This window comes from Poecilia formosa, unplaced genomic scaffold, assembly GCF_000485575.1.
Source record: "Poecilia formosa unplaced genomic scaffold, Poecilia_formosa-5.1.2 Scaffold132, whole genome shotgun sequence".
Taxonomy (NCBI): domain Eukaryota; kingdom Metazoa; phylum Chordata; class Actinopteri; order Cyprinodontiformes; family Poeciliidae; genus Poecilia; species Poecilia formosa.
In genome coordinates this window covers 695,151-719,774 of record NW_006800071.1, presented here as the reverse complement: position 1 = coordinate 719,774, position 24,624 = coordinate 695,151, and the positions used below count along the sequence as shown (strand labels likewise).

General features: G+C 38.4%; 2 protein-coding genes across 3 annotated transcripts; one reads left to right on the top strand and one right to left on the bottom strand.

Annotated features, from left to right (window-relative positions):
• Positions 1 to 943: 943 nt before the first annotated feature.
• On the bottom strand, positions 944 to 12,454 carry smarca5 (SNF2 related chromatin remodeling ATPase 5). Its single transcript, XM_007561978.2, has 24 exons — positions 12,190 to 12,454; positions 10,214 to 10,339; positions 9,955 to 10,121; positions 9,778 to 9,878; positions 9,595 to 9,695; positions 8,699 to 8,878; positions 8,457 to 8,612; positions 7,912 to 8,043; positions 7,760 to 7,828; positions 7,556 to 7,665; positions 7,242 to 7,468; positions 6,756 to 6,877; positions 6,273 to 6,425; positions 6,049 to 6,181; positions 5,825 to 5,973; positions 5,616 to 5,738; positions 5,428 to 5,535; positions 4,477 to 4,590; positions 4,266 to 4,388; positions 3,327 to 3,459; positions 3,116 to 3,234; positions 2,146 to 2,358; positions 1,941 to 2,051; positions 944 to 1,419 (listed from the first exon to the last, which is right to left on the bottom strand). The coding sequence occupies exons 1-24, from the start codon at positions 12,259 to 12,261 to the stop codon at positions 1,354 to 1,356; spliced, it is 3,108 nt and encodes a 1,035-aa protein (XP_007562040.1). The 5' UTR covers positions 12,262 to 12,454; the 3' UTR covers positions 944 to 1,353.
• Positions 12,455 to 14,613: 2,159 nt separating this feature from the next.
• Positions 14,614 to 24,128, top strand: usp38 (ubiquitin specific peptidase 38). Of its 2 annotated transcripts, XR_001663319.1 has the most exons (12): positions 14,614 to 14,789; positions 15,941 to 16,631; positions 17,431 to 17,566; positions 17,697 to 17,826; positions 18,059 to 18,160; positions 18,488 to 18,646; positions 18,768 to 18,961; positions 19,038 to 19,131; positions 19,208 to 19,314; positions 19,616 to 20,933; positions 22,623 to 22,754; positions 23,902 to 23,989. XR_001663319.1 is itself a non-coding variant. In XM_007561977.2 (11 exons), the coding sequence occupies exons 2-11, from the start codon at positions 15,950 to 15,952 to the stop codon at positions 24,073 to 24,075; spliced, it is 3,096 nt and encodes a 1,031-aa protein (XP_007562039.1). In that variant the 5' UTR covers positions 14,614 to 14,789; positions 15,941 to 15,949; the 3' UTR covers positions 24,076 to 24,128. The 2 variants fall into 2 exon arrangements, 1 of the variants encoding a protein (XP_007562039.1); XM_007561977.2 differs by lacking the exon at positions 22,623 to 22,754 and having other exon boundaries at positions 23,902 to 24,128.
• The last annotated feature ends 496 nt before the right edge of the window (positions 24,129 to 24,624 follow it).

The window sequence follows — 24,624 nt, the reverse complement described above, 5'->3', positions numbered from 1 at the left end:
GTCAAAATGTTAAAACTGCTTTGAAGATGTAATCCAGTGCTGCTTTGTGTACATATGGGATTGATGACATCACAAGAGTAGAGCTGAACACCCGGCACTATGGCAGACGTGCAACTTTTGTTAGATTTAGACAGATTGTGAAGCATTCAACTTGGCCTGTCTCTTTAAGACACGCCCCCTTCAATACATCTGTCATCCGGTGATAATGTTTATGACCGTTCTTAGAAGCAGCTGCAGAATGAGTCAAAATGCTTCTTAAGAGTCAAAAAAAAAAACACTGGGTGTGTTTTCAATGAGGGAATAATGCATACAAAGTCTATTTTACATAATACTTAGGATTATGTACTTTCCAGGCACAAAGTGCCATTTTATAGCACAATCAGTGAACCATTATCTTCGTTACAGACCAAAAATAACTGGATTTGACTTCACGCCTTCAGCTCATCACAATGCTTCTCCAGATCGTTTGACTGTTCCAGAACCAGCTGCAGAATGAGTCAAAGTAACTCTGGGTTTGTTTTTGATGGAGTGACATTTTAACATGATCTAAAGCTCTAAAAAGTCAAATTTACATAATAATGCCCCATTGAAAAACATTTTAAAAGAAGAGTTATGTATTTTGCAGGTACATATATCAAAATCAACTACATTCCCTTCAGTTGTTGTATATCAAGAGAAACTATTTGACTTCGGATCATAACTGTATCCGTCTCTTTAAGAACCTCCTACTGGTTCCAACACGCCATGATAACGCTTCTCCAGTCCATCCATTGATGCCATTTGTTCTTAGGAGCAGAATGAGTCAAAACGCTGCTAGGGGTTTTTTTTTTCTTGGGGGATTGCCTTACCTTGCCTAGATATAAAATAAAAAGAAGTTCATGGCCTATTCTACTGGAGGCAAATATGATCCAAAGCTTAATTTCATGGAAAAGCCTAGCTAGTGGTTTTAATATAAAAAGGGGACATTTATTTGTGATGCTCAAAAAGACATTTTATACTCCAAAGAGATGCAAGAACAGATGTTTCCAAAAAAAAAGAATACAACCGGTACATTTTGAGCAATGGAATGCAGTGCAACCAAATGGCATAAATACAATTATTTCAGTTAACATCTAATAATAAAAAACAAACAAAACTACCAAACAAACAATTTAAACCAGCACAGCCGAAGTGTTCAGGTCAGTGACGACAACGCAGGCCCATAAAGTAACACTTCCCTAAAACAACCGGATCAGTCGTGGTGGATTTTAAACAGTACATTATCACAGCCTGCAGGACAGACGGAGACTAGGACTGATGACGCTGGAGCTGGTTGACATGGTCAAATTCTCATCTTTTATTTTGTGAGCTGCCTCACAACTTGAGCTTCTTCCTGCGTCCTCGGCCGTCGGGGGTTCCCTCTGCTTTACGTTTCTGCGCCTGGAAAAGAGTGAGATGGAAAAACGCTTTCAGTGAGTCTGAAGTCAGTAAAACTGCTAATGATGGATGCAATTCATTATTTCAGGAATCAATTACATTTTCTGACAATTCTACAGATTTCTCATTTAACCACTTAATTTGCCATTCATTAAAAGATGCAAATAAATAATTGAATTCCTTTATTAAATAAGAAATTAAATATTTTATTGTCGTTTCCTGTTCCCTGGAAACAAAAGCATCCCTTTAGTAAGTCTGAAGCAGGTGAAGCTAAATTATGCCGCTTGAGGCGTTTTGCCTAAAATACATTTACAGACAATTTTTAACTTAAATACAAAATGTAATTCTGGCTTGGTTACAGCTCTGAATGTGTTGTTTTTTTCCTCCAAATGGCGTTTTATTTGAGTCTGTCTACTCTAGTTTAACAATTCATTTATGACTAAATTAGTTGGCGATTATTCTGATAATCGATTCATCGTTTCAGCCTTCGCACAGATATCCCATCTCTCTAAGCTCCGACTTACTGAGCCGCTCTTTGGTCCCCTCTTCTTTTTCTCAGCCTTCTCTCTCTCCTCCAGCTCCATGTTCTCTCTCTCTATCAGCGTGATCAGAGTGTTGCATCGCCTCTGCAGTTCCTACATCAACAGAACAAGCCCCTAAAGTTTTACTTATGTCAACAAACAAGAGGAAAAACAAGAATCAAGAAAGCTCCAGGAAGGATGAATTCACCATGGCTGTCCTGGATTTGAGGAACCAGTCAAAGCGGAACTGAGGCGAGTTGCGGATGCACTGGCGGAGCTCGTCGTAGACGCTCTCCTTGTCGAAGCCCAGCTTGTGCAGCATGCAGATGAGGAAGCGGTCTTCCTCCTCCGTGTAGTTCTTGCCCTTGTTGGTGCCGTAGGAGATGCGGAGCTGATGGAAGGGAGCCTTGTAGCGTCCAATCTGCACACAGGAACATGTTGCAGGTTGGGACACTTACCACAGCGAAATTAAAGCATTTTCAAAGTTTTTAAACTTTTTCAACACCACACTTCAGAGATAAAAACAATACAAATTAACTAAAAAAGGTAGTTTTGATGCACTAATGTTTATTACTGTTAATAATATATTGTTATAGTATTCTACATTCTACAGAAGGAACGAAGTAAACCTAAATAAAACTATTTTAAGTTTTGAAATGTCACACACACACACACACACACACACACACACACACACACACACACACACTGAAAAAATAACATTAATTACATTGTTTAAAGTATAAAATATAAGCCAACCTTAATTTTAATTACACAGCTCAATAGGTTATTGAAAAATTAGAAATTATGTCTAGAAATATTCTTGCTATGTTTTCTGGCATTTATCAACTAGAAATAATTTCTTTAATTCTAACAGATCTAAATTAAAAAAAGAAAGTTTGGTCTGATTTATCTTCTAACAGTGAAAGAAAAGGTAGCGTGTCTCGATTAGGTGCATGAAACTATCTCGTTTCAACTGTAAAAGAAACACTTTCCAAATTTAGCTTTTTAATCAAATGTTAGTTTGCACTTTATTGCAAATCTGTTCAGTTAGAATATCATGCGCTTCCAAGAACTTTATACATAAATGAAGCCCTTTAAAAACCTGGAAATTTGAGCATTTTGGAGCTCAGGCCTGATGTTGATCAGCTGCTTCAAACCAACAGACGGCGGCTCACCTTCGAGTCCAGAGCTTTCTTGATGCTGATTCTTCTCTGAATTCTGGCTTCTCCTCTCTCGATCTGGGCCATGATCTTTTCGATATCCTGTAACTCGTTGCAGCGCTCCCAGAAAACGGCTGCAAAAACATAAAGAACACACACAAAGTTAAAAAAATACCCCACAGAAAACTAAATACATATTTAAATTATTTATATGTTTATTAATTACCAGAATATTCCATAACTTCTTCAGGTGTTTTTCCCTCGACTTCTCTGGCGATGTTCTCGATATCGTCTCTTCCCCATTTCTCGTTGGCTTTAATGAACTGGTTGAAGTCTCGTTTACTCCAAATTGTGAATCCCTGCGGGAAAAAAAACCCAAAACTGATGAATGTAGCAAAGCTCCATGATGTTTCTGATCATTTACTCCTGAGAAACAAAACTGTTGCTGTGCATTGTAGAATTATATCAAAGGAATACAATTAAATGTGTTTTTAAAGACTTTTTTAGTAGCTTTGTCGTGAATATTGGAGGTCAAGGTGCAAGTATTTATTGAAACGTACAGTAGTGCCTGCAGATAAAATAGAACAGAAGTTTCCACTAATGGCAAAAAAACAACAAGGAATTAAGGTTGGAAAGACAAAACTACATACAACATTTTGAACCAAGATTCTGCTTAATTTGCTTGGTGAAATTCTTAATCTTGTAATAGATGAAACAGGAAATACAGTTTGGTGAAACCATTAATTTAAATTTAACTTATTTTCCTTGTTTTGCATTTTCTAAAACTTGAAAAGTATCAAAAGCAAATTCTTTAAATTTCAATCCTTAGAGAATAAAATACCATCAGACTCGAGTCTACAGTCTGATCATGTAGGGTTTTTAATTCATTTATGTTTTAACTTGGAAAAAAGACTAAAAAAACAACACAGTGCTTTTATTTTGAAAGTCCTGACAGAATGATGACAGAATAAGATGCGAGTTTGTTTTGGTATAATCAGGGTTGTTCTGAGTGAATAGGAATATATCTGGTGAATAAATCAAACGCACCATTTTACAGAATATGCTCATTCCATCAGACTGACTTTCTCTTGTGGTTTCAGAACGTAACAGATCAAAGTCGCAGTTCTTTACAGACTGAATCCGTGTTAAACCAGCCGATCTGTACCTGCTGCAGTAGATTCTCTTTCTCCTCCAGCTCCTCCTCAGTCAGAGCTTCGGCCTCGTCGATCTTGGCCTGCTCTTCTTTTTGGACCTGGGCCGAGTTGGGGATGTCGGGATTACGCGGAACCTGGACCAGGAGGCAAAGTTAAACAATAAAATATCTCAAAAGACGCCGCCTGAGGAATTTAATCCACTAAATTTGAGCTTTTTTAAACCTTGTATCCGATGGTCTTTCTGTAGAACAGGATCTCTTTCTCCAGAAGCTCAAACAGACGTGGAGGGAAGAACTGGAAGTCCTGGACGTTTGGCTGCTTCGGCGGACGAGGAGCCTGAAAAACAGGGAAAACATTTCCATTAAGAACAAAACAATCCTGCTGTCCCTCTGCATTATATGCATTATACAGGATTCATACATTTTACCACAGTAAAATTCAAGCACTTTGAAGGCAAGTTTTTAAACTTTTCCAGTACAACACTTTGGAGATAAAAAAATAAATAAATACAAATGAACTAAAAAGAAGTTTAAATTAACTAGTGTATATGTATATATATATATATATTTTTTTTTTTTAACTCTTAATGTCTTGTGACAGTATTCTACATTCAAGATTTTTAATTCACAGATCGTCAAAAACAAAGTTTTCTGGCATTTAACAAACGGAAATAATTTTGGTAATTCTAATTGAAACAAAAGTTTAGTAAACAAAATGTTATTCTTTACATTGAAGCAATCAAAATAAATCATATTAAGGCAAATGACCTTTCTGCTCAAATTAAATGCTTAAACAAAATATAAGTCATAGAAAAAATTGTGCAACATTTTCTGACGTCAATTTGCTGAATTATTTCAAATCAGCAAATTGAAATAATGGAGGTAACTTAACTTACCTAAAATAATAAAAACTTACTCTGATTTAACTTCAGACAGAGAAAAAAGTCTGTCTTTTTATTAGGTGTATGAACATATCTGGTTTTAACTGTAACGCTTTCCAAATTTAGGTTTTTAATAAAACATAAGGTTGCAGTTTGAATATCAAGCATTTTCCATGACTTCCTACAGAAACCAGGCACTTTCCAAACCTTGAAAATTGAAACTCAAGCATTTAAAGCATCTTTGTGACCCCAGATTATAAAGTATTGGTGTTAGCAGAGTGATCTGGTCCTACCTTGGGTGCTTTGGGCTCACTGACTCGCAGAGCTTCCCTGAAGTACGCATCTACGGCGTAATTGGCTTTCCGTTCTCTTTTGGGAGGCTCAATCCAGTTGGTGATAACCTGCAAAGAAAAAAAAACAAACCCAAGTTTTAAAATATGACACATGGAGAGCGACAGCTATTGCTGGTCAGGACTTTTACCTTTTTCTTCTCTCTGTAGTCCTCTCCTTCGAACGTGTACACGCTGGTGTTCTCAGTGTCCATGGTGAAGTTCCTCAGTGAGCTTTCACCCAGAGATGACAGCTTCTCTTTCATCTCCATGGTCTACCAGAAAACAAAGGTTTACATTCACAGGAAAACAGCTTAAACCTATTAGGAACAGCTCATCTGAAATCCTCTGCAGGATTCACCTTTCTCTCTCCGCGCTCCAGGATCGCATCAATGTCATCGTCTGTGATCTCGCTCTCTTTGGAAGCAAACACGTGTGTGGCACCGTGCCGGATGATGGACAACATCTCGTCTTTACCCAGCTTGTTTGCACTTGGATCCACAAGTCTTCCTGCAAACAAAACCATCTTTTAGCTTTGCTTCCTCATTCCACCAAATCCACTCACAGAACGGACGCAAGGCTCACCCTGCTGGATGACGATAGAGTCCAGGCGCAGCTTCATCTCGGCCCTCTCCACAATCCTCTCCTCCACGGTGTTTTCCGTGATGAAACGGTAAACACGCACCTGCTTCTGCTGACCGATTCTGTGAGCTCGATCCTAAAAGGAAAACCAGACAGCTCTCAATCTTTCTGCTTTCTTCAGATAGAAACTAATTAACTGTGGCCGCGTTTGAAAGCAGAGCGCTCACCATCGCCTGCAGGTCGACTTGGGGGTTCCAGTCCGAGTCGTAGAGAATGACTACGTCGGCTGTAGCCAGGTTGATGCCCAGACCGCCGGCCCTGGTGCTCAACATGAAGATGAACTTTGTGCTGTTTGGCTCGTTGTAGGCGTTGATGGAGACCTGGTGGCATTAGAGAGAAACCGCTTTGTTAAGAGTCAAACGATACCAGCAGGGTTTCCCCTCAGAAAAGCATAAGCCTGGTGGCAGGGGAAGCCAACCAGCGGCCACCATGTTTTTGCATTAAAAACTGACAAGAAATTTGATTATGTGTTTTTGGAATCCATAATGTCTTAAAACAGGCAAACACAAAAATTAGACAGTTAAAATATATATATTTTTTGAACTTCAGTTAAATCCTCATCTTAACTATGTAAGGCAGGCAACATTTAAACATTTAAAAATAAAATAAATATTATTTTTCAGTGTTCAATACACATGAACATTATGTACCTGTCTTTCTTCGTGTGGTGTTTGTCCGTCCAGACGGCAATACTCATAGTTCTTCCACATGCAGTAGTCCTCCAAGATGTCCAGCATCCTGGTCATCTGACTGAAGATGAGCACACGGGAGCCTAAACAAACAAACAAAACAGCTCAGGACACTCAGAAGTCACCCATCTGTCCATCCATCTTCTTCCGTTTATCTGGAGCTGGGTAGCAGAGGTAGCAGCCTAAGTAAGGAGGCCCAGACTTCCCTCTCCCCAGCCACTTGGGCCATCTCCTCTGGGGGAACCAGAGATACTTAAACTCCTCCACTTGGGGCAGGACATCTTCCCCGACCCAGAGGAGGCGCGCTACATTGTTAAGCTCTGAAACCTTTGGGAGAAAACTGAACCTTTCCTGTGTTTAGTAAAAATAATTTCTGTAATCCATTTACTCTTCCAGACCGTGTCAGATTGATATGAAAAGCTAGCTGGATGTCAAACAGCTACACACCCTGCTCCTTCATTTTGGGCAGCAGCTTGTCCAGCACCACCATTTTGCCGCCGTTCACCACCAGGTGGAGGTCGGTGGTGTAGGGCGGGCCGGGCTCCGCCCCGTCAAAAAGGTACGGATGGTTGCAGCATTTCCTGAGCTGCATGAGGACGTTCAGCAGACGCATTTTGTCCATTTTGCCCGCAGAGTTTAAGATGTCGATGTCCTTCATGAGGATCTTTGTGTACCTGATGGGTGGAAATACAGCCGATGTCTTTAGACGTCCAGTTCAGATCAAATTTAATGTCAAAGAATCTTGAAGCTTCGATGCTCACCACTCGCGCTGCATTTTACTGAGACCCACGTAAATCTTGATCTCTTTTTTGGGAAGCAAAGTTTTCTCGACGTCTGCTTTGATACGACGAAGCAAGAAAGGACGCAGCACCTGAACAACAACAACAACACGGTATTTAAAGGGATATTCAACCCAAATACACACTTTAAAAGGATGAGATTTACATTAAATGTTTGGAACTTACAGTGTGAAGACGTTCAACCAGCTTCTGGTCACCCAAGCAGTTGTTTGTGTCAAACCATGAGTCGAAATCCTAGAAAGAAATGAAAACTTGGTAAGTAACCTGATGCATGAACTCGGTCAGGCGACAGGGGAAAACAGGATGGAAGTAAACACCTCCGATGAGTTGAAGACGTCAGGCAGCAGGAAGTTGAGCAGAGCCCAGAGCTCATGCAGGTTGTTCTGAAGCGGCGTTCCAGTCAGGAGCAGCCGGTTGGTGGTTTTAAATTCACGCACAATTTCTGACAGCTGAGAGACGTGACATAAATTATTACTGCTATTAACAACATTCTACATTCAAACGTACTAATTCGAAGTTACAAAAAAAGTTTTCTGGCTTTTAACAATTATAAATAATTTTGGTAATTCTAAATGAAATAAAAAAAGTTTAGTCTGATTTAACTTTAGACTGTGAGAAAACATTTTATTAGGTATTTGAAAGTATCTGGTTTTAACTGAATAATATTTATAAGTTTAAGTTTTTAATCAAACATTAGATTGCACTTTGTTACAAAACTGTATAGTTTGAATATTGAGCATTTTCATTAACTTTATGTAGAAATCAAACACTTTCCAAACCTTTAAAACACCTAAATGAAATTCAAGCATTTTCTAGCACCCATATGAACCTTGAAGAGGGCAAAATGTCAGCAGCTCCTGACCTTTGACTTCTCGTTCTTGATCCTGTGAGCTTCATCGATGACCAGGTACCTCCAGTTGAACTTCTTAAACACGGCCTTTTCAATGATGAGCATTTCGTAAGACGTGACGCAGACGTCCCACTCTCCTGGCAGCAGGACGTCTCTGATCAGGGCGGTCTGAAGGAAATCAATCAGAACCCAAATGTTTTAAATGACAGAGTTTAAATCAAAAGCCTTAGATTAATCATTATGTCACAGCTTACACGCTGATCCCGATCTCCGATCAGGCAGACGGCGCGCAGAGAGGGGACCCATCGTTTGAACTCGTTCATCCAGTTGTACAGAGTGGACTTGGGGACCAGGACCATGTGAGGACCTGGGATGTTTCTGTAGTGTTTCATGTAACCCAGCAGGGCGATGGTCTGGAGGGTCTTCCCCAGTCCCTGAACAGGTTCAGAGAACATGTTGAAGGCCAGAATCCAACTGGAATTACAGCTGCAACTAACCGTTATTTTAGTCATCAATCGATTACTTTTGATGATTAATCAGCAAAAAAAAAAACCTGGCACATTTTGCAGATGATTCATTTGAGTCTTTTTAGACAATATTAACAACACATTAAAAGATGTGAATAATTCAATTAATTTTTAAAATAAGAAAATATACACTTTATTTCCTAAAATGCAAAGAAATAGCATTACTTTAGTGAACATTTGATCTACAGTGGAAAATAAAAACTTTTAACATACAAATGTGAAAAGCTCAGCCCTTTCTGCTTGACTTAACATAAATACGATGGAGGACAAACAGTTGACTGTTTTTTTCTATTAGCTGATTAATAACTGGATGATAAACGGTGATTAATGGAAGTTGATTTTTTTTTTCACAGAATTTGAACCGGGTGAAACTAAACTATGCCACTTGAGTTTTGGGTAGAGTATATCTATAAACTTTTTTTTTATTTTGTCATCTTAAATGATTGCTCTGACTGTGTCATATCAGAAAATTGCCTCTTTTTTTGAGTCTGTATACTCCAGTTAACGATTAATCAATAACTTAATTAGTTGACGATTATTTCAACAACTGATTCATTACAATTAATAGTTTCAGACCTAACTGTAATTCACCCACATGCTTTCATCAGCGGGGAAATACTGACCATCTCATCTGCCAGGATGCCATTGATTCCATTTTCATACAGAGAAATGAGCCAGTTCAGACCACGGATCTGGTAGTCCCTCATTTTTCCTGTTTTCACATCTGAAATGAGACACGAGAGAGCGGTCAACCTGAAGAACAGCCCTAAAATTCCCTTCAGCTCCGGAAGCCGGTCTGCGCTTACAGGAGGGAGACTCATCAAAGCGAGTGCACACGTTGGTGGTCTTTGTGCTCTCGTTGAGAAGCTCTTCATCTTCCTCTTGCTCGGTGCGGCGGTGCCGGTTGCTGAAACACAGAACAGGAAATGGGTTTAAGTTTCTGAAGGTTAAAAACAAGCAGAGTTGTTGGGCCGAATACTCACTCTCCAGCAGAGAGCAGGTTCTGTTTCTCGTCTTTCTTGATCCGAGGACGGCCTGGCTTCATCTTCAGCGGGGAGGTGGGGGTCTTCTGTGCAGCCGGTTGGATGAAATGTGCAAACAGCTCCGTTTGCTTTAACAGATATTCAAACCTGTTGGTTCGGTCAGTTTGCTGCAACAAACAGGAGGAAGTGTCTTCACTCATTTACCCAGAATTACAACAGTCGGATATGATACTTCAACTACACAAAATAATTTATTTACCACTTTCTCCTCATAACCTGGAGTGGAATCTTTAGTCTTAGATGATGAAGAGGAGGAAGCATCTTGTGCATCAGCACCACCTTCTGATGAGGATTCTTTTCCAGCATCTGAAGAGTCTGATTTTTCCTGAAGCACAAGATTATAGATTAGATTTGCTTTGGAATATTCTAATTCCATAGGATCAACACTCCAAGTAAAATGATGAGGAACAAGACCTCAGCTGCTTTCAATGAAAATAAATTATTTAAAAATATATTATACTTACACTAACAACCTGGTGTCATGCCATGTTTTAAGAGATATTACTTTAAAAACCAAAAACTGATTATGAGAATCTAAGTGGCCTAAGTAAAAGGCATCATATTTGAAAATTAAGTTGAATCAGCTGGTGTAACACAAGACATAAGTTTTGATGAGGCAATTTCATATTAGTTTTAGCAGGACTAAATTATCCAATTAACAGTCCACAAAGAGCATAATTATTGTATAATAGCAGCAAATCTGGTGCTGTATTTATTCTTTGTACATTTTTAGTGAATTCTGTATAGAACTGCTCGGTTGTTTTGTGTTAAAACAAAAAATAATTTATCTTCAAATAGATAAATTTAGTAATAAAAATGTAGCCTCAACATAAACCTACTTAAGTTTAATGGTATCCTAAAAGTTTTAACTAGGTCTGGGCAATAAAGCAATAACAAAATATATTTATAAAATGTTGAATTATTTTGCTGAACTCCAACCCAGAATCACACAACATTTTACAAAAAAAATCTATTCAGATCAAGTTCAATTTAATTGTCAAGATTGCTTGGTAGTTAGCCATTATTGCAGCTTCAAACTAACTCATTATAACTTATAATAATAATAATAGATTTTACTTATAATGCTCTTTTAACACTGCAATAAGTGTTTACATATCTGCCGTTATTTCAGTTTTCTCATTTGCTATAAATTGTCTATTGTCTTTTATGCAAAAAATAAATAAATACAAATGCACATGTTGTTCATTTATTAAATTACCATACTGGGTTGTACTTCTATTTTATACAAATATGCCATTTTCAATAACTGCACAGTACTATTTTTGTTACATTGTAAATTTGCCTTCATTGTAAAGGTTATTCTTATTTTTATATTTCTCATCTATTTACCTTTAATTTGCTGCTGATACATTAATTTCCCCACTATAGGACAATAAAGAATATTTCTATTTCTTCTATTTTATGTGCATTTAATCTAACAATAAAATGTGGACTAGTATGGCGACTTATGTGCAGATTTCAGCTTTAACGGTAAATTAAATAGAACATAGAAACATACATTTTGAGTTGTTTGAGCTCGTCTAAATATATCGTATTTTGTTACATAAAAATCTTATTTGGTAACATAGCACAGGTTAGCTTCTCACAGGCATACTGTAGTTTTTCTGAAAGGCCATATGAAGTTAGTAGGATGCCGTTTTGTTTGTTTTGTTTTGGTTTGGGTTTTTTTTATGTTTTTTTTTAAACACAACAGAAGGTGCTACAGATCCCAAACAGTTAGCAGGCTTTTTCTGACCAGACTCATTGAAAACAAAGAGACTGATAGGAAAGTTGAGAAGTTATCCTCCTCACTGGTCCAGTTAAAATGTTTACATTCACAAGCACCAAAATGACCGCGTGTATTTTACCAGTGAACAATAAATGAGGGAATAATTTTGGTGCAATAACCTTTGGAGTATAAACACTGCTTATGGGGCCGGGGAACGTTAGCTTGGGCGGCCGCTGGACGCCTCTGATGCTGCTGCTGCTGCTGTTAGCTAACTGTAGCACCCGTCGCGGAGAGCTAACTAGCCTGGATACCTCACATTAACACTCGCACATTTAACACAAAGAGTACGGAATAACTTTCCAAGCGACGAGAGAGTGCATTAACGACAACGGTGATGTGTTTTAAAAACATTTAGTCAGTGATGGGAATAGTTTAAACCGTGTTACCTCCGCTCCTCCTGCTTCTTCAAGTTCAGTTGGTTCTTCCCGCTGTTCAACGCAGTTTTCGCTTTCGGACATTTTGACGAAAATCTCTCTTTGGTTCAGAGATATGGTAGGTTATTTAGTGCCTTAATATATCTTGTTGAAACGGCCGTTAATGTTTTTCCTGAACCTTAACGGGTTTAGTCTGAACTATTGTTGATAATGAAAGACGCGCCGGTTGAACAGCCAGCACGCTAGCAAGATTTTTCTCGCGCTACAAAGCTACCCGGTAAACGTGCTCTCTCGCGAGACTTGTAAGTGCTACTTTCGCGGACCCTTGAAAATGTCACTTCGGCTGACCTGGTATGGCATACACACCTTACAGTGCTGGAAAAAAAAAATCTCCCACTTATATTTTTTTGTCACACTTAGATATTTCAGATTATCAAAACATCCTGTATAAAGATCATCCAAATAAACAAGCAAGAAGCAAAAAAAGGAGCCAACTAAAAACTGTTTTCAAATTATGATTTAATTATTCAGTGAAAAAAAGAGAGAAAAAAACAATTGTTCAAGCCAACCTGTTCTTGAAAAAGCAATTGCTCATTAAACCCAATAGCTTGAATGCCTCTTAAATTTGGGTTTTGAACGTGGAAGGAAAGCTATAGAAAACATTTTGCATTCTATAGAAATAAAGTGTTTATTTGCACGTCTGGTGTGTTTTGTTAAATTAGGAACACTGTGTAACATCTGTTTGTGAACATGTTCCTTTGCTGTTCAACGCAAAATGTTTTGAGAAATGCAATGCTATCAATTTGTATTACTTACAGTGCATAGTAAAATTAACAAAGCCAACTGGTTATTGAAATAAATAGTGTAGATTTACATTGTATATCACATTGTACAGTATATTTATAAGCTACACAAAACAAATTAAATTAAATTAAAATAGCAAATAAATAAAAAATTAAGGAAGTAAAATTATCAGATAGAAAATTACAGTTTCTAACTTTGCACTCGGAAATTCCGGCTTGCGACGACGGAAATGGAACGCACCATGCGTTTAGAGTGACGTAATTCCTGAACAAAATTAATAACAACCTATAAACCAATTAAAGGCAATTCTTTGTATGAATCAACAAGTTTGTAACAAGTCGTTTTGAGATAAATGTTAAAGTTCATTTTTTTATGCTAATACGTAATAATGACCATTTACATGTAAATACATGAGATTTGTAATTTCAAAGTAACATTGTGTTAGTCATATTAACTTTGTCATATTCTCTATAGTTTTTTGAAGATTAAATATAATTTCCATATTTTAAAATAATAAAAAATATATTCTGACCTCATGTATATTAATTTCTGAAATAGCAACTGACAAGCTTCCGTAGATATTCAAACATTAAATGGTCGAGAGCGTTTGAGTGGAATGCGTTTTTAAATATTTGTTTTGGTAAAATCTGTGCAATTTTTTATGACGTTTCACCATTAATAAGGAATAAGTATTTATTCAAATTAATATTGTAATGAAGCACATCTGTACTATAACAGGTATCAGTAAAACAGCTTCTTCATCTAAAGGTCCTTACGATGAAGGGGGCATAGACATGAATAAGAATAATTAATAATGAATAATTCATGTCTATGTATCAGGCTATGTCAGAGGTTCCCAAACTGTGGGAACCTCTCCGTAGATCGGGCTGTTTCTCACATAGACATAATAAAAGGATAGACGCCTAATGGACCGCTCTCGTCTTGTAATATCAATACATGTTTATATAAATATATAAACATAAATTTATATAAATATGTATATATTATGTATATGTATAATATGTGTATGTATAAACAGCTAGCTGTTTTTTTGCAGCTAGCTGGCAAAAAAAAACATTGCCAGCTAGCTGCCAATGATGAATACTGAATAATATACATTACATGCTTATATGCACACACACGCTGCTAGTATCACTTTGTTAGAGTCCCAGTGTTGCTCTATAAAGAGCAGAATGACAAAAGGGATAATATTCTCACTAGTAAGTCTGGTTATTTAAAAAAATGTGAATAACTTTAGGAGTAGATATTTCCTAAATTTTCTAACAACCACAAAATGACTACATCCTGTAACAACATTCATTGTATTGGCTGACACTTACATACAACTTGGACTGAAGGAGAACAATTTAAGTGTTTTTATAGAGATTTTTAGTGAAAAAAATCATTGAGTACTTGAAAAATTTTGTTCTGGCGACAAAAGAATCCCTGAAGCAAAAAGAACTAATTAGCTTTATGTAGACTAAATATGTAAGTATAAATGCAAAGTAAATCTAAAGCTTTCTTAGTTACTATATAGAAATGCCCTACTTATTTTTAAAAAAACATCAAAACAGTATTAAGAAAAAGTATCTCCCTTTGAAAACAACAGTTACGTTTTACGGCAGGGGTGCGTTTTTCAGCACAACACCGGTTGTCGGCAGTTGGAATGACGGTAGTGGAAGGTTAATCAGCTGATTCTGAACGCTCAAATGATACCTGAATAAAACTGTTTCATCTGTCAGGAGATGTTTGACTCGGCCTGAGAGCTTTTACATTTAGTTTGGAATGTGTTGACATGCTGAATTCAGGTAAGTTCAGGTTGATACGCTTATGAATTGCGGATGTATTGTGGTGGTATTTATGCTAAGTCAGAGTGGTACCTGACGGTTACTCGGCCTGTTTCATTGCTTTGTTGTTATTATGGTGGGATTATTTTATTTATTTGGTTGGAATATGGAGTACTTCAGATTTTATAATAATTATTATAGCGCCGTGGTTATATTTTGTTAATAATCTACTATAGCTCCTACTCGTCTATAGGCATTTGTTGCATTTAAAGAAGCAACTAGCATTAGCACGCTAGCTGCCAGTTTCTACAGAACAGAAACAAAACAGCAATTTTTGTTGTCTTTCTCCTCCTGTGTAATAAATGAAGCAGAAAATACTGTTCAGTACCAAATAAATAATTTACATTTTTATAGTTACATTGGCTTTTAAATATATAAATAATTGTTAAATGTTCACATTGGAATACTTAAAAAAGGAAATGAGAAAAAAAATAATCTTACAAATGATAGCTACCTACCTGCTAAAAGTATATTTTAAAGCTGCAACAGTAAAAACGTACTTGGTGAAAAGCTTACTTGAGTAATTTAACATAACATTTGATCATATGATTTAATAGTTGAAGTTATGAAACAAACCCAAATTAATGCTTAGCTTTGGGTTTCTTAAAAAAACATATCTATCAAGTGGATCGTTATAGCTGGGACAGTAAAAAATAATAAAAAAATTATGTCATCAGGTAGACAAAAAAATGCTGGTATTTTAAAGACTACAACAAAAATAAATAGAGTATCTAGTTTTTACCAATCTACTCCACTTATCTCTGTCTCTTAGAGATTAGGGATTTTCTAATATAAATCAAAGCGAAGCGATCTGTTCTGGAGCCTGTTGCCTGGTTATTATTCTGATCTCACTAAGTTACAGTTGATTCAAGACTTGTGACTTCATGGGCTGGTGTTGTGTGTTTTGAGTTAAAGAAGGCTGTAGTTTGGTTGTTTGAGACTTGAACAATCAACTAATTCTCAGAAACAATGTGCTGCTCACTATGCTCACTAATGTGTCTCCTTGGTTATTGAATGTGTTCATTAAAAAAACAAGTCTAATGACTAATTTATTTATTTTTCCAAGTATAATCACTTTTTACCAACTAATCACTTTATTTTGTCCTCTGCAGCTCGAGATCATGGACAAGATTCTGGAGGGCCTGATCAGCTCCGATCACTCTGTCCCGGTGAAGAGGGCCATAGTGAAGAAGGTGGTTGAAGCAGCAGAGAACGACGTGACGCAGGAGCAGTGTCAAGCCCTATTCACACTCACCACCCGCCTCATCTTACTTGGTGACAATGCTTTCCAGAAGCAGATCGGCCTGCAAGTTCTGGAGGCCTACGCTCGCTACCACCGGCCCGAGTTTGAGCTCTTCTTCTGCAAAGACTTTGTGCTTGGTTTACTCCAGCAGGGCTACGGGCAGCTGGAACACAGAGACGCTGCCATAATCGATTACATCCACTGCTGCCTGCGGCTGCTCATCAGCTGCCCCTCCGTCCTGGAGACCTTCAGTGTCATCCAAGTGGAGGTTTTGAGGATGGTGTGCGAACGCCCTGAGCCAGCTCTCTGCGCCCGACTCAGCACTTTGCTGTCAGACTTTATGCAGTGCATCCCGAGGGAAAAGTCAGGCGTCTTGTTCTGCCAGCAGCTAGTGAGGACCATCAGCTGCTTTCAGTGCTGTGCCAGCGAAGAGCGGGAACTGAGAGAGTATGTAGGCCAAGTGACGAAGGTCAGCACTCTTCTACAGAACATCTGGAAGGCAGAGCCAGCCACACTGTTGCCCTCACTGCAAGAAGTCTTTGCTATTATCTCCTCCACAGGTAAAGCTGCTTGAATTGTTACAAACTTTCTGTTTGTTAAAATTGACAAATGAACTGATATTTTAAAGTAAAAACACTGCAAAAATACAACATTTTACCAAGTATTTTGTCTATGTATATATATTGGTTCACATGAAATAAGTCAAAAGTCAAAACTAATTTAAAAGTAACTTTTCAGCAATATATATAAGCTTGTTTTAAGTCAATACTTCTTTTGATATAGATAAAGTACTAGTTCCTCTGGCAGATGTTTTTCACTTTTAGCAAGACAATTTTCATGTTTTAAGTGGGGAAAAAAATCTGCCAGTGGAACTAGTATTTTTGTATGTACATTCAAGAATTATTGAGAAATTTTTGTCTTAATTCAAGTCTACTAAAATATTTGCACTAGAAGTGAGACAGAGATTCTTGGTAAGATTTTGTGTTTTTGTAGTGTATGACTTTAAATGTTCTAAAATCTTGAGTTAATACAGGACAAATAGTGTATAGGATATTTTATTTTTGTGTTACCAACTGAAACTGCAAACATACTCACAAATTGTTATTATTCATAAAATAAAACAGGAAATAACATGTCTGAGATTTTTGTAGACCACAAACACATGGTGAATCGTGGTGCATCAGCTGTTTTTTTTTTTTTTTTTTTTTACAGGTTGGCTTTTTATTGTGTCTGCAGATTTGTTTTAAATGTTTCTATCTAGATGTTAATAAGTATCTAAATAGAAACAACTCACAAGCTTCAAGGAACATATTAAAATATTTTATACAGAAAAATAACTCGATGTTGTTGTCCTTTCAGACCCATCCTTTGACCCATCTATTGCCCTGGCTAGTCTGGTCCAGCACATCCCTGTCCAGATGATCACTGTGCTCATCAAAAGTCTCACCACAGACCAGAACGTCAGAGATGCAAGCATGACCAAAGCTCTCAGCCGGTAGCTCAATGTCTTTTTATTCTGCACTTATATTCAACACTTGTAAGCTGTAGGATGAAAGCATGTTCTAATTTCAGTGTGTAATATGCAGTTTATGCTTGTTAACAGTTGTTTGTTGTGTGTTTTAAAGAATGATCGACTGGTTGTCTTGGCCGCTGGCCCAACATGTGGATACCTGGGTCATCGCTCTGCTGAAAGGACTGGCTGCTGTTCAGAAGTTTACCATCCTTATAGATGTCACTCTGCTGAAAATTGAAATGGTTTGTAAAACTTCCTTGGTTTACGGTTCTTTGGAGAGGAGGTTGGATTTAAATATTATGTTACCAATGTGTGAAATAGATTGATTAATTACTGTAGTTCATATTTATTGCTGGTTGATGTAATTGATTTTATATTTTAGGCCTTTTATGACAAATGTGTTAAAGAAATTGACTTTAATTTGTCCTAAATTTAACTTATAAATATTTGCTTTCTGTTTATTTTGACCTGCAGGTATTCAACCGTCTGTGGTACCCTATTGTGCGGCAGGGGGCGCTATCCGTGCTTTCCCACATGCTGTTGAGCTTCCAGCACTCTCCTGAGGCCTTCCATTTGGTAAGAGGTCCTCTGCCTCCTCACAGCTCATTTCCTCCTCATGTGACCAGATTGTTTGTTCTCTCATTTTCCTTCTGTTCTTGCTTAAATTACTTTGAGGCCACACAGACCCTCCTCAGTAATGATCTGCAAAGTATCTTAAATGCCAAGCAGTGGCCCTTGAACCAATTTAATTAAAACCTAAAAAACGCGAAATGATCAGCTGAACTCTCTGTGGAGGTCCTGATGTTCATCTCCTTCCTGCTGCTCATTTGATGGGAACATTTTAGCTTCATCGTCCAGAATTTATTGTTTTTATTTCCTAATTTTCTGTTTTTTGCCTTTCAGGTTGTTCCACTCGTGCGCCCTCTAGTTCAGACTCTAAACACTGATGGTCTCCCCACCAGTCAAACCTTCCTGCTCCAATTCACTGAGCTTATACACTGCATGATGTACCAGTACTCTGGCTTCCCTGACCTCTACGACCACATATTGGAAGCCATAAAGGTGAAGAACTGATGTTTATGTTGGTATTTTCTGAGTTAATTCAAATCAAAAAAAGACTGCTCTGTAAATAAGGCCAGCCTTTAGACACATCCGCATTAATTATTCCATATTCTCTTTCCAGGATTTCCCAAAACCTTCAGAAGAGAAGATCAAGTTGGTGTTGAATCAAAGTGCCTGGACATCCCAGTCTAATTCGTTTGCTTCTGGTTTATTGAGGCCAGCTGGGAAATCTGAGACAGGAAGGACAGGTCTGATCAACCTGGGGAACACCTGCTACATGAACAGCATCATCCAGACCCTTTTTATGGCAACAGAGTGAGTCACTCAGTCACACCAACACACATGTCAAAGCTGAGAATGTGAAGAATTAAACCTGAGTTTTTGCTCTCAGTTTCAGGAGGCAAGTTTTGTCTTTACATCTTAATGGCTCCAACACAGTAATGAAGAGGCTGCAGCTCCTTTTTGCCTTCCTGGCACACACACAGGTCTGTTATGTCTTGACTAATGAAATATGTGTGAAGTTGGTGGACGTCATCATGAGTTGTGTGCTTTGGCCTACAGAGGGCAGCGTACGCTCCCAGGAACTTCTTGGAAGCGTCTCGTCCTCCCTGGTTCAACATGGGCTCACAGCAGGACTGTTCAGAGTATCTCAGATTCCTTCTAGAAAGGTACAGTGAGTCTCCAGCGCTGCTCCTTATGCTCAGCTGTTCCTGTTGTTTTATTTTTGCTTAAAGTCAATTAAAATGTCAAAGCTGCAGGCAGGAAAGATCTCTGGTAACACGTAGTCTTGATTGTGCCATTTTGTAGCACAACAGGCCTTTTGATCAGTTACTCAGTACTTGGGTTTTACCACATACTTTTTTAGTCTTACTTGAGTAAAAATATGTTGGAGTACAGCTACTCATTTGTCTATAATCTTTGGCTACTCGACCCACCTCTGCTAATGCCAAGTGTACTCATATTTTTAAGGTTGCACGAAGAGGAGAAAACGCTTCACGTTCTGCAATCAGCCAAGCCAACAGTAGCCTCCCTGGTTGATCCGATCAGCAGAGACCCAACAAGTCCAACAACTTCTGAAGACCGCAAGGACTGCCATTTGGTTGAAGCGGAGAACCGATGCGCAAACAATGGAAGGACTTTGATAGAGCGGATGTTTGGTGGAAAGCTGATTACAGGCATTCGGTGCATGCAGTGTAACAGCATCTCCGAGAAAGAAGAGCCTTTTACAGACTTGTCTTTGGCCTTTTGTCCGTCTTCTTCCTCTCAGGGCAGTCCCAAAGCAGAGAGACCTACAGAGGAAGGCAAAGTGCTCTGTCAGGGATCTGTCAATGGTGGCAGTGAAGCTCCTGAAACAAGCAATCTAGCTACTAATGTTCAGTATGAGCCAGTGACGAACGAACCCCCTCTGTCTGTGCCTGACCTGGTGAACTATTTTCTGGCTCCTGAGATCCTGGACGAAGACAATGCGTACTTTTGCGAGAAGTGTGTTTCCCTCCAACGAGCTGAGAGGACCATGAAGGTGGTTTCCGCGCCCGAGTACCTCATCCTCACGTTGCTCCGATTCTCTTATGATGCCAAAAGCCATATCCGCAAGAAGATTCTAGATAACGTCATCATCCCGCCAGCCCTGAGACTTCCTGTCCATGCCTCTGCGACGCCAGTGCAGTGGTCCTCCGCCTCCTCGTCTCCTTTGCAAGTTGATTCCCCGGAAAGCAGCGAGAACCTGGCTAAGAAACTCAAACCATCACAAGGAGAAGAGGAGGAAGAGAGGAAGTTGAGGTTAGATGAAGCTGAGAAGATGACCAGAGGAAGAGAGACTTCAGTCCAATCAGTGCCCTATATGCTCAGCTCTGTCGTGGTGCATTCTGGGGTTTCCTCGGAGAGCGGCCACTACTACTCCTACGGACGAAACATCAACGGAGCTGATGGGACGCAGCACTCAGTGGGTCTGTCTCCTGTCAAACAGGATTCAGCGAGCGAACAGGCCGCTTGTAGCCTCTGCACATCAGAACAAGGCGACTCATTACCCAACACGGGCCTGGAGGCGAGGGACTGGCTCCTATTCAATGACAGCAGAGTGACGTACACTTCCCTACAGTCAGTACAAAACATCACCAATCGCTTCCCCAAAGACACAGCCTATGTGCTCATGTACAGGAAGCAGGAGCTGCCAGGGTTGAATGGAAACGAGGGACAAATGGCAAATGGAATGAGGCTGAATGCCGAGCCTCCCCTGCAGAAAGAGCTGCTGGATGCTATCATCAAAGACAACAAGCTGTATTTACAGGTAATTCTCACAGATTTGCATTACTGTGCAGTGAATTTGCAAAGTTGCAACTAGGGCTGTTAGGTAAATCAAATGATTGAAAATTTGAACTTCCTCAGGGCAAATTATCTACCTCAAGGATTTGTTAAAGCTGCAGTATGCATCTTTTATAAAATATGTTTTTGACATATTTGTAAGTATGGAATGAGAGATAATCTGTGGAAAATAATTGAGCTCCTCTGCCTTCTAGTATTAACTAGAAATAGCCAATCAGAGCCAGGAGGAGGTTCTTATCGCTGTTAATCAGACCCATTTATGCACCATTGCTCTCTGCTACGATATAGCGTCTCTCTGTCATGAATGCTAATACCTAGTTAGCATGATCAACGATGACGGCCGATAAACAGTTTTCCTGTAACTGTAAGTTGTTTCTCCTCTATCAGCACATTTAGCAACATGTTCATGTGGTTGATTGACAGCACTGGCTCTGATTGGTTGTTTTTGGTCGGAAGCGGTGCATTTCTTCAGATGGCAGTAGCGGCACAGGGAGGAAGTGGAGGAGCTTGACCTTTTCCGATTATCTATCTCATTTTATGCCGCCACGACCTGGTGATAGTTTTAACAAATATGTAAAAAAAAAAAAAAAAAAAAACTAATATAAAACATATATAAAAACATTCATAAAAGTTATGTACTGCAGCTATAAATTATGTTTTATTATTCATTTCCAATATTTGTGTTGCGCAACACTCTCGCTTCCGCAATAAACTGTTGACGAATCCTAAGTGCTATGGAGGGAGAAGGCGAGGGTCAGAAAGAAGCGCCGCCAAGGGAGACACAAAATGTCAGATCACTTTAAACTAAATAGAAACAAACACACAGCTCAGCACGTTTACTGCAAAACAGAACTGGTGTTTCACAAAGCAGAGCCTCGATGCTCCATCCTCCAACATCCCAGCAGGAAACATCCATTACATGCATTGAGCTCACTTGTGCCTGCTGACTGGTGACATTTATGTTCCTTAAGAAAAACACAAACTTATTTTAACTTATCTGTGATTGTTAGTAGAATCTAGCATGTGGTACATGTTCAAGGAAATGCATGTAGCTACTTCCTGATCAATAGTGATCTAGAGAGAAACCTGTTTTATAAAAGTTTTTTCATACTTCAAACTTGAGACTAAAAGTGAAGTGTAAAATAAAAGGCATTTGTTACTAATTCCTCGGTTTAAGTTAGTTTTTTTTTTTATTTTTAAAGATTAATTTGAAATGTTTTATTTCTCATATGTTTTTGCACTTTAAAACAGTTTTTCCATACATCAAACTTGAGACTAAACTTGACTTTTGAAACATTTAAAATTTTACGTAGTAAGTTTTCTTATTAAAAGTTAACTGTACTGTTTTTTTTACTAGCAGTTCTCTTTCATATATTTCTTTTACTAGCTTAAGTAGCTTTTACAGAACAGGACAATATTTTTTTATTCAATAGCTCAATTAACCATCAGAATGCTATCAATAATAATTTACAACTGCCCTAGTTGCAAACTCACATTTTGACGTATTTTATAGGGATTTTGTAGAGTTGGGCAACATGGCTGAAAAACCTATCACAACATCAGCCGATACCGATAATTGTCAATTAGTTTTGTTGTTTTAAGTATCTGAAATGCTGCCAAACCTGTGACGTGACCTTTCCTGTTTTGTCCACAGTTTCCTTTCGAGCTGTTGGACTCATTTTCTCCCTTCACTGCACGCCATTGTTTTTTCTTTTAAGCGGTTATGAGGCACGGTGGCGATACCTGAAACTGCTCCTATGCAAGTTACTCAACAAGTTATTGCTAGGTAACAACAGAGTGAGTGAGTGAGTCAGTTGATGTCAGCAACCCCTGAGAGGTTAGCATGGCTAGCAGCTAAAGCCTGTCCTACAACTACATCTCCCAGAATGCTATGCAGTTCTGGATCGGAGTTTAGTGAAATTACTGAACATTCTGACATCTTTTTTATTGGTACTGATCACATGTACATTTCGATATATAACGGTGTTGATTTGTTGCCCAACCCTGGGATTTTGTTTTGTTGATCAAATCAAAGCATAAAGGATAAGGGAAGTTTTGCACATTTTCCAGAATTTGCGTGTATTTGTATTTGGTGCCTCCAAATAAACACTCCTCCTATACTGCCACTACATATTTACATTTTTAAATGTTTGCTTCCATCATCTTTGCACATGTACACACTTACATTTTTGTTCATGCTCTTTCTTAGGAGGTAGCACATGCTTAGCCAGAATAAATAGGGGAGATTGAAGGGGAGTCTGTGAAAATGTGGTTTGAATTGGAATCTATCCCACACTCATCAGACTTGTATTTGTAAAAAAGAAACTGAAAACGGGTCATTTATCTTCCACTTCATAACTTTGCACTGCTTTATGATGCTGAGTGAAAAACTGTGGAGGGGAAAAAGCTCAATGAGTTTGATTACATATGCAAGAAAGTGTAAGTGTGAAGTGAGCTGTAATTATTCTTACCACTGATTTAGAAGTTTGTGGGCATGTTTTTGGAACAACTGCTTACTTTTCATTTTCAACACACAATCGACTTAAAACATCATTTCCGTTTCTCTTCACAAGTAAGATTTTATCATTAAAGTGGAGGATTAATCCAGGTGGAACGTAGCAAACAGAGACTGAGCCGCAGACTAGATTGATTTATGTATTCTGGTACTCCTCGAGTGAAATTCAGACTCTTCTACTCAAAAATGTGAGGTGTAATTTCACAACTCACTGAGCTGTGGTGTGTTAAACTGAAACTCCACCGAGTTTGTGTAAATAACTTCGATGCATCTCCTCTAGAGGGAGCTATAACAACGTGATGTCCATTGGAATGCCTGCTCTGTTTCTTAAAGAGTTTATTTGTCCGTATTTCCAGGGTGCGTTTTAAACTTAATCAAGCTTGGTAAAATATTTGTCTGTCTCCTTGGTGATCAACAGGAGCAGGAGCTCAGCGCTCGGACCCAGGCTCTTCAGGCGTCTTCGTCTTCCTGCTCATTCAGGCCAAACGGTTCAGATGACAACAACCCACCAGGGAGCTGTGGCCCATCTGGAGGAGGAGGAGGAGGAGGAGGAGGGGGAGGCTTCAACACCATTAGCAGACTGGTCTTCTAAAATGAAATAAAATGCAGAGGGAGACCCACATGAACTGGGGTTGACTGATCATATGAGAGGCTCAACTGTCATCTGTACAGAAAAGAAGAGCTCTGCTATAATTTAAATGTTTTCACACACTGAATATCAGGAAACTGGCTCTGATTCTTGGTTTTCTTCCATCCAAAGAGATGGATAAAAATGTTTTCTTTTTTCATTTTTTTTATCATCTAATGATTTATATTTCTTACTTTTAAACCCTGGAGAATACATTTTTAAATACAGTTAAAACCAGATCTTTACATACAGTATAAAAAGACAACTTTTTTTTTTTCATGAAATTATATAATTTTTTTACTAGGTCAGTCAGGATTACTAATTTTTTCTAAATGCTAAATTGCAGAATAAGGAGTAACATATATATTTTTTACTTTCTTCATAGATGTATACTTGTTACCAGTAATTGGTAAAAGTGTTTTTTTTTAACCATATGATTGGTTCCAACATTCTTGATTTCCTTCCACAAACATCTCACCAAAGTTTGCTGGAATTTTTGTCCATTTCTCCTGT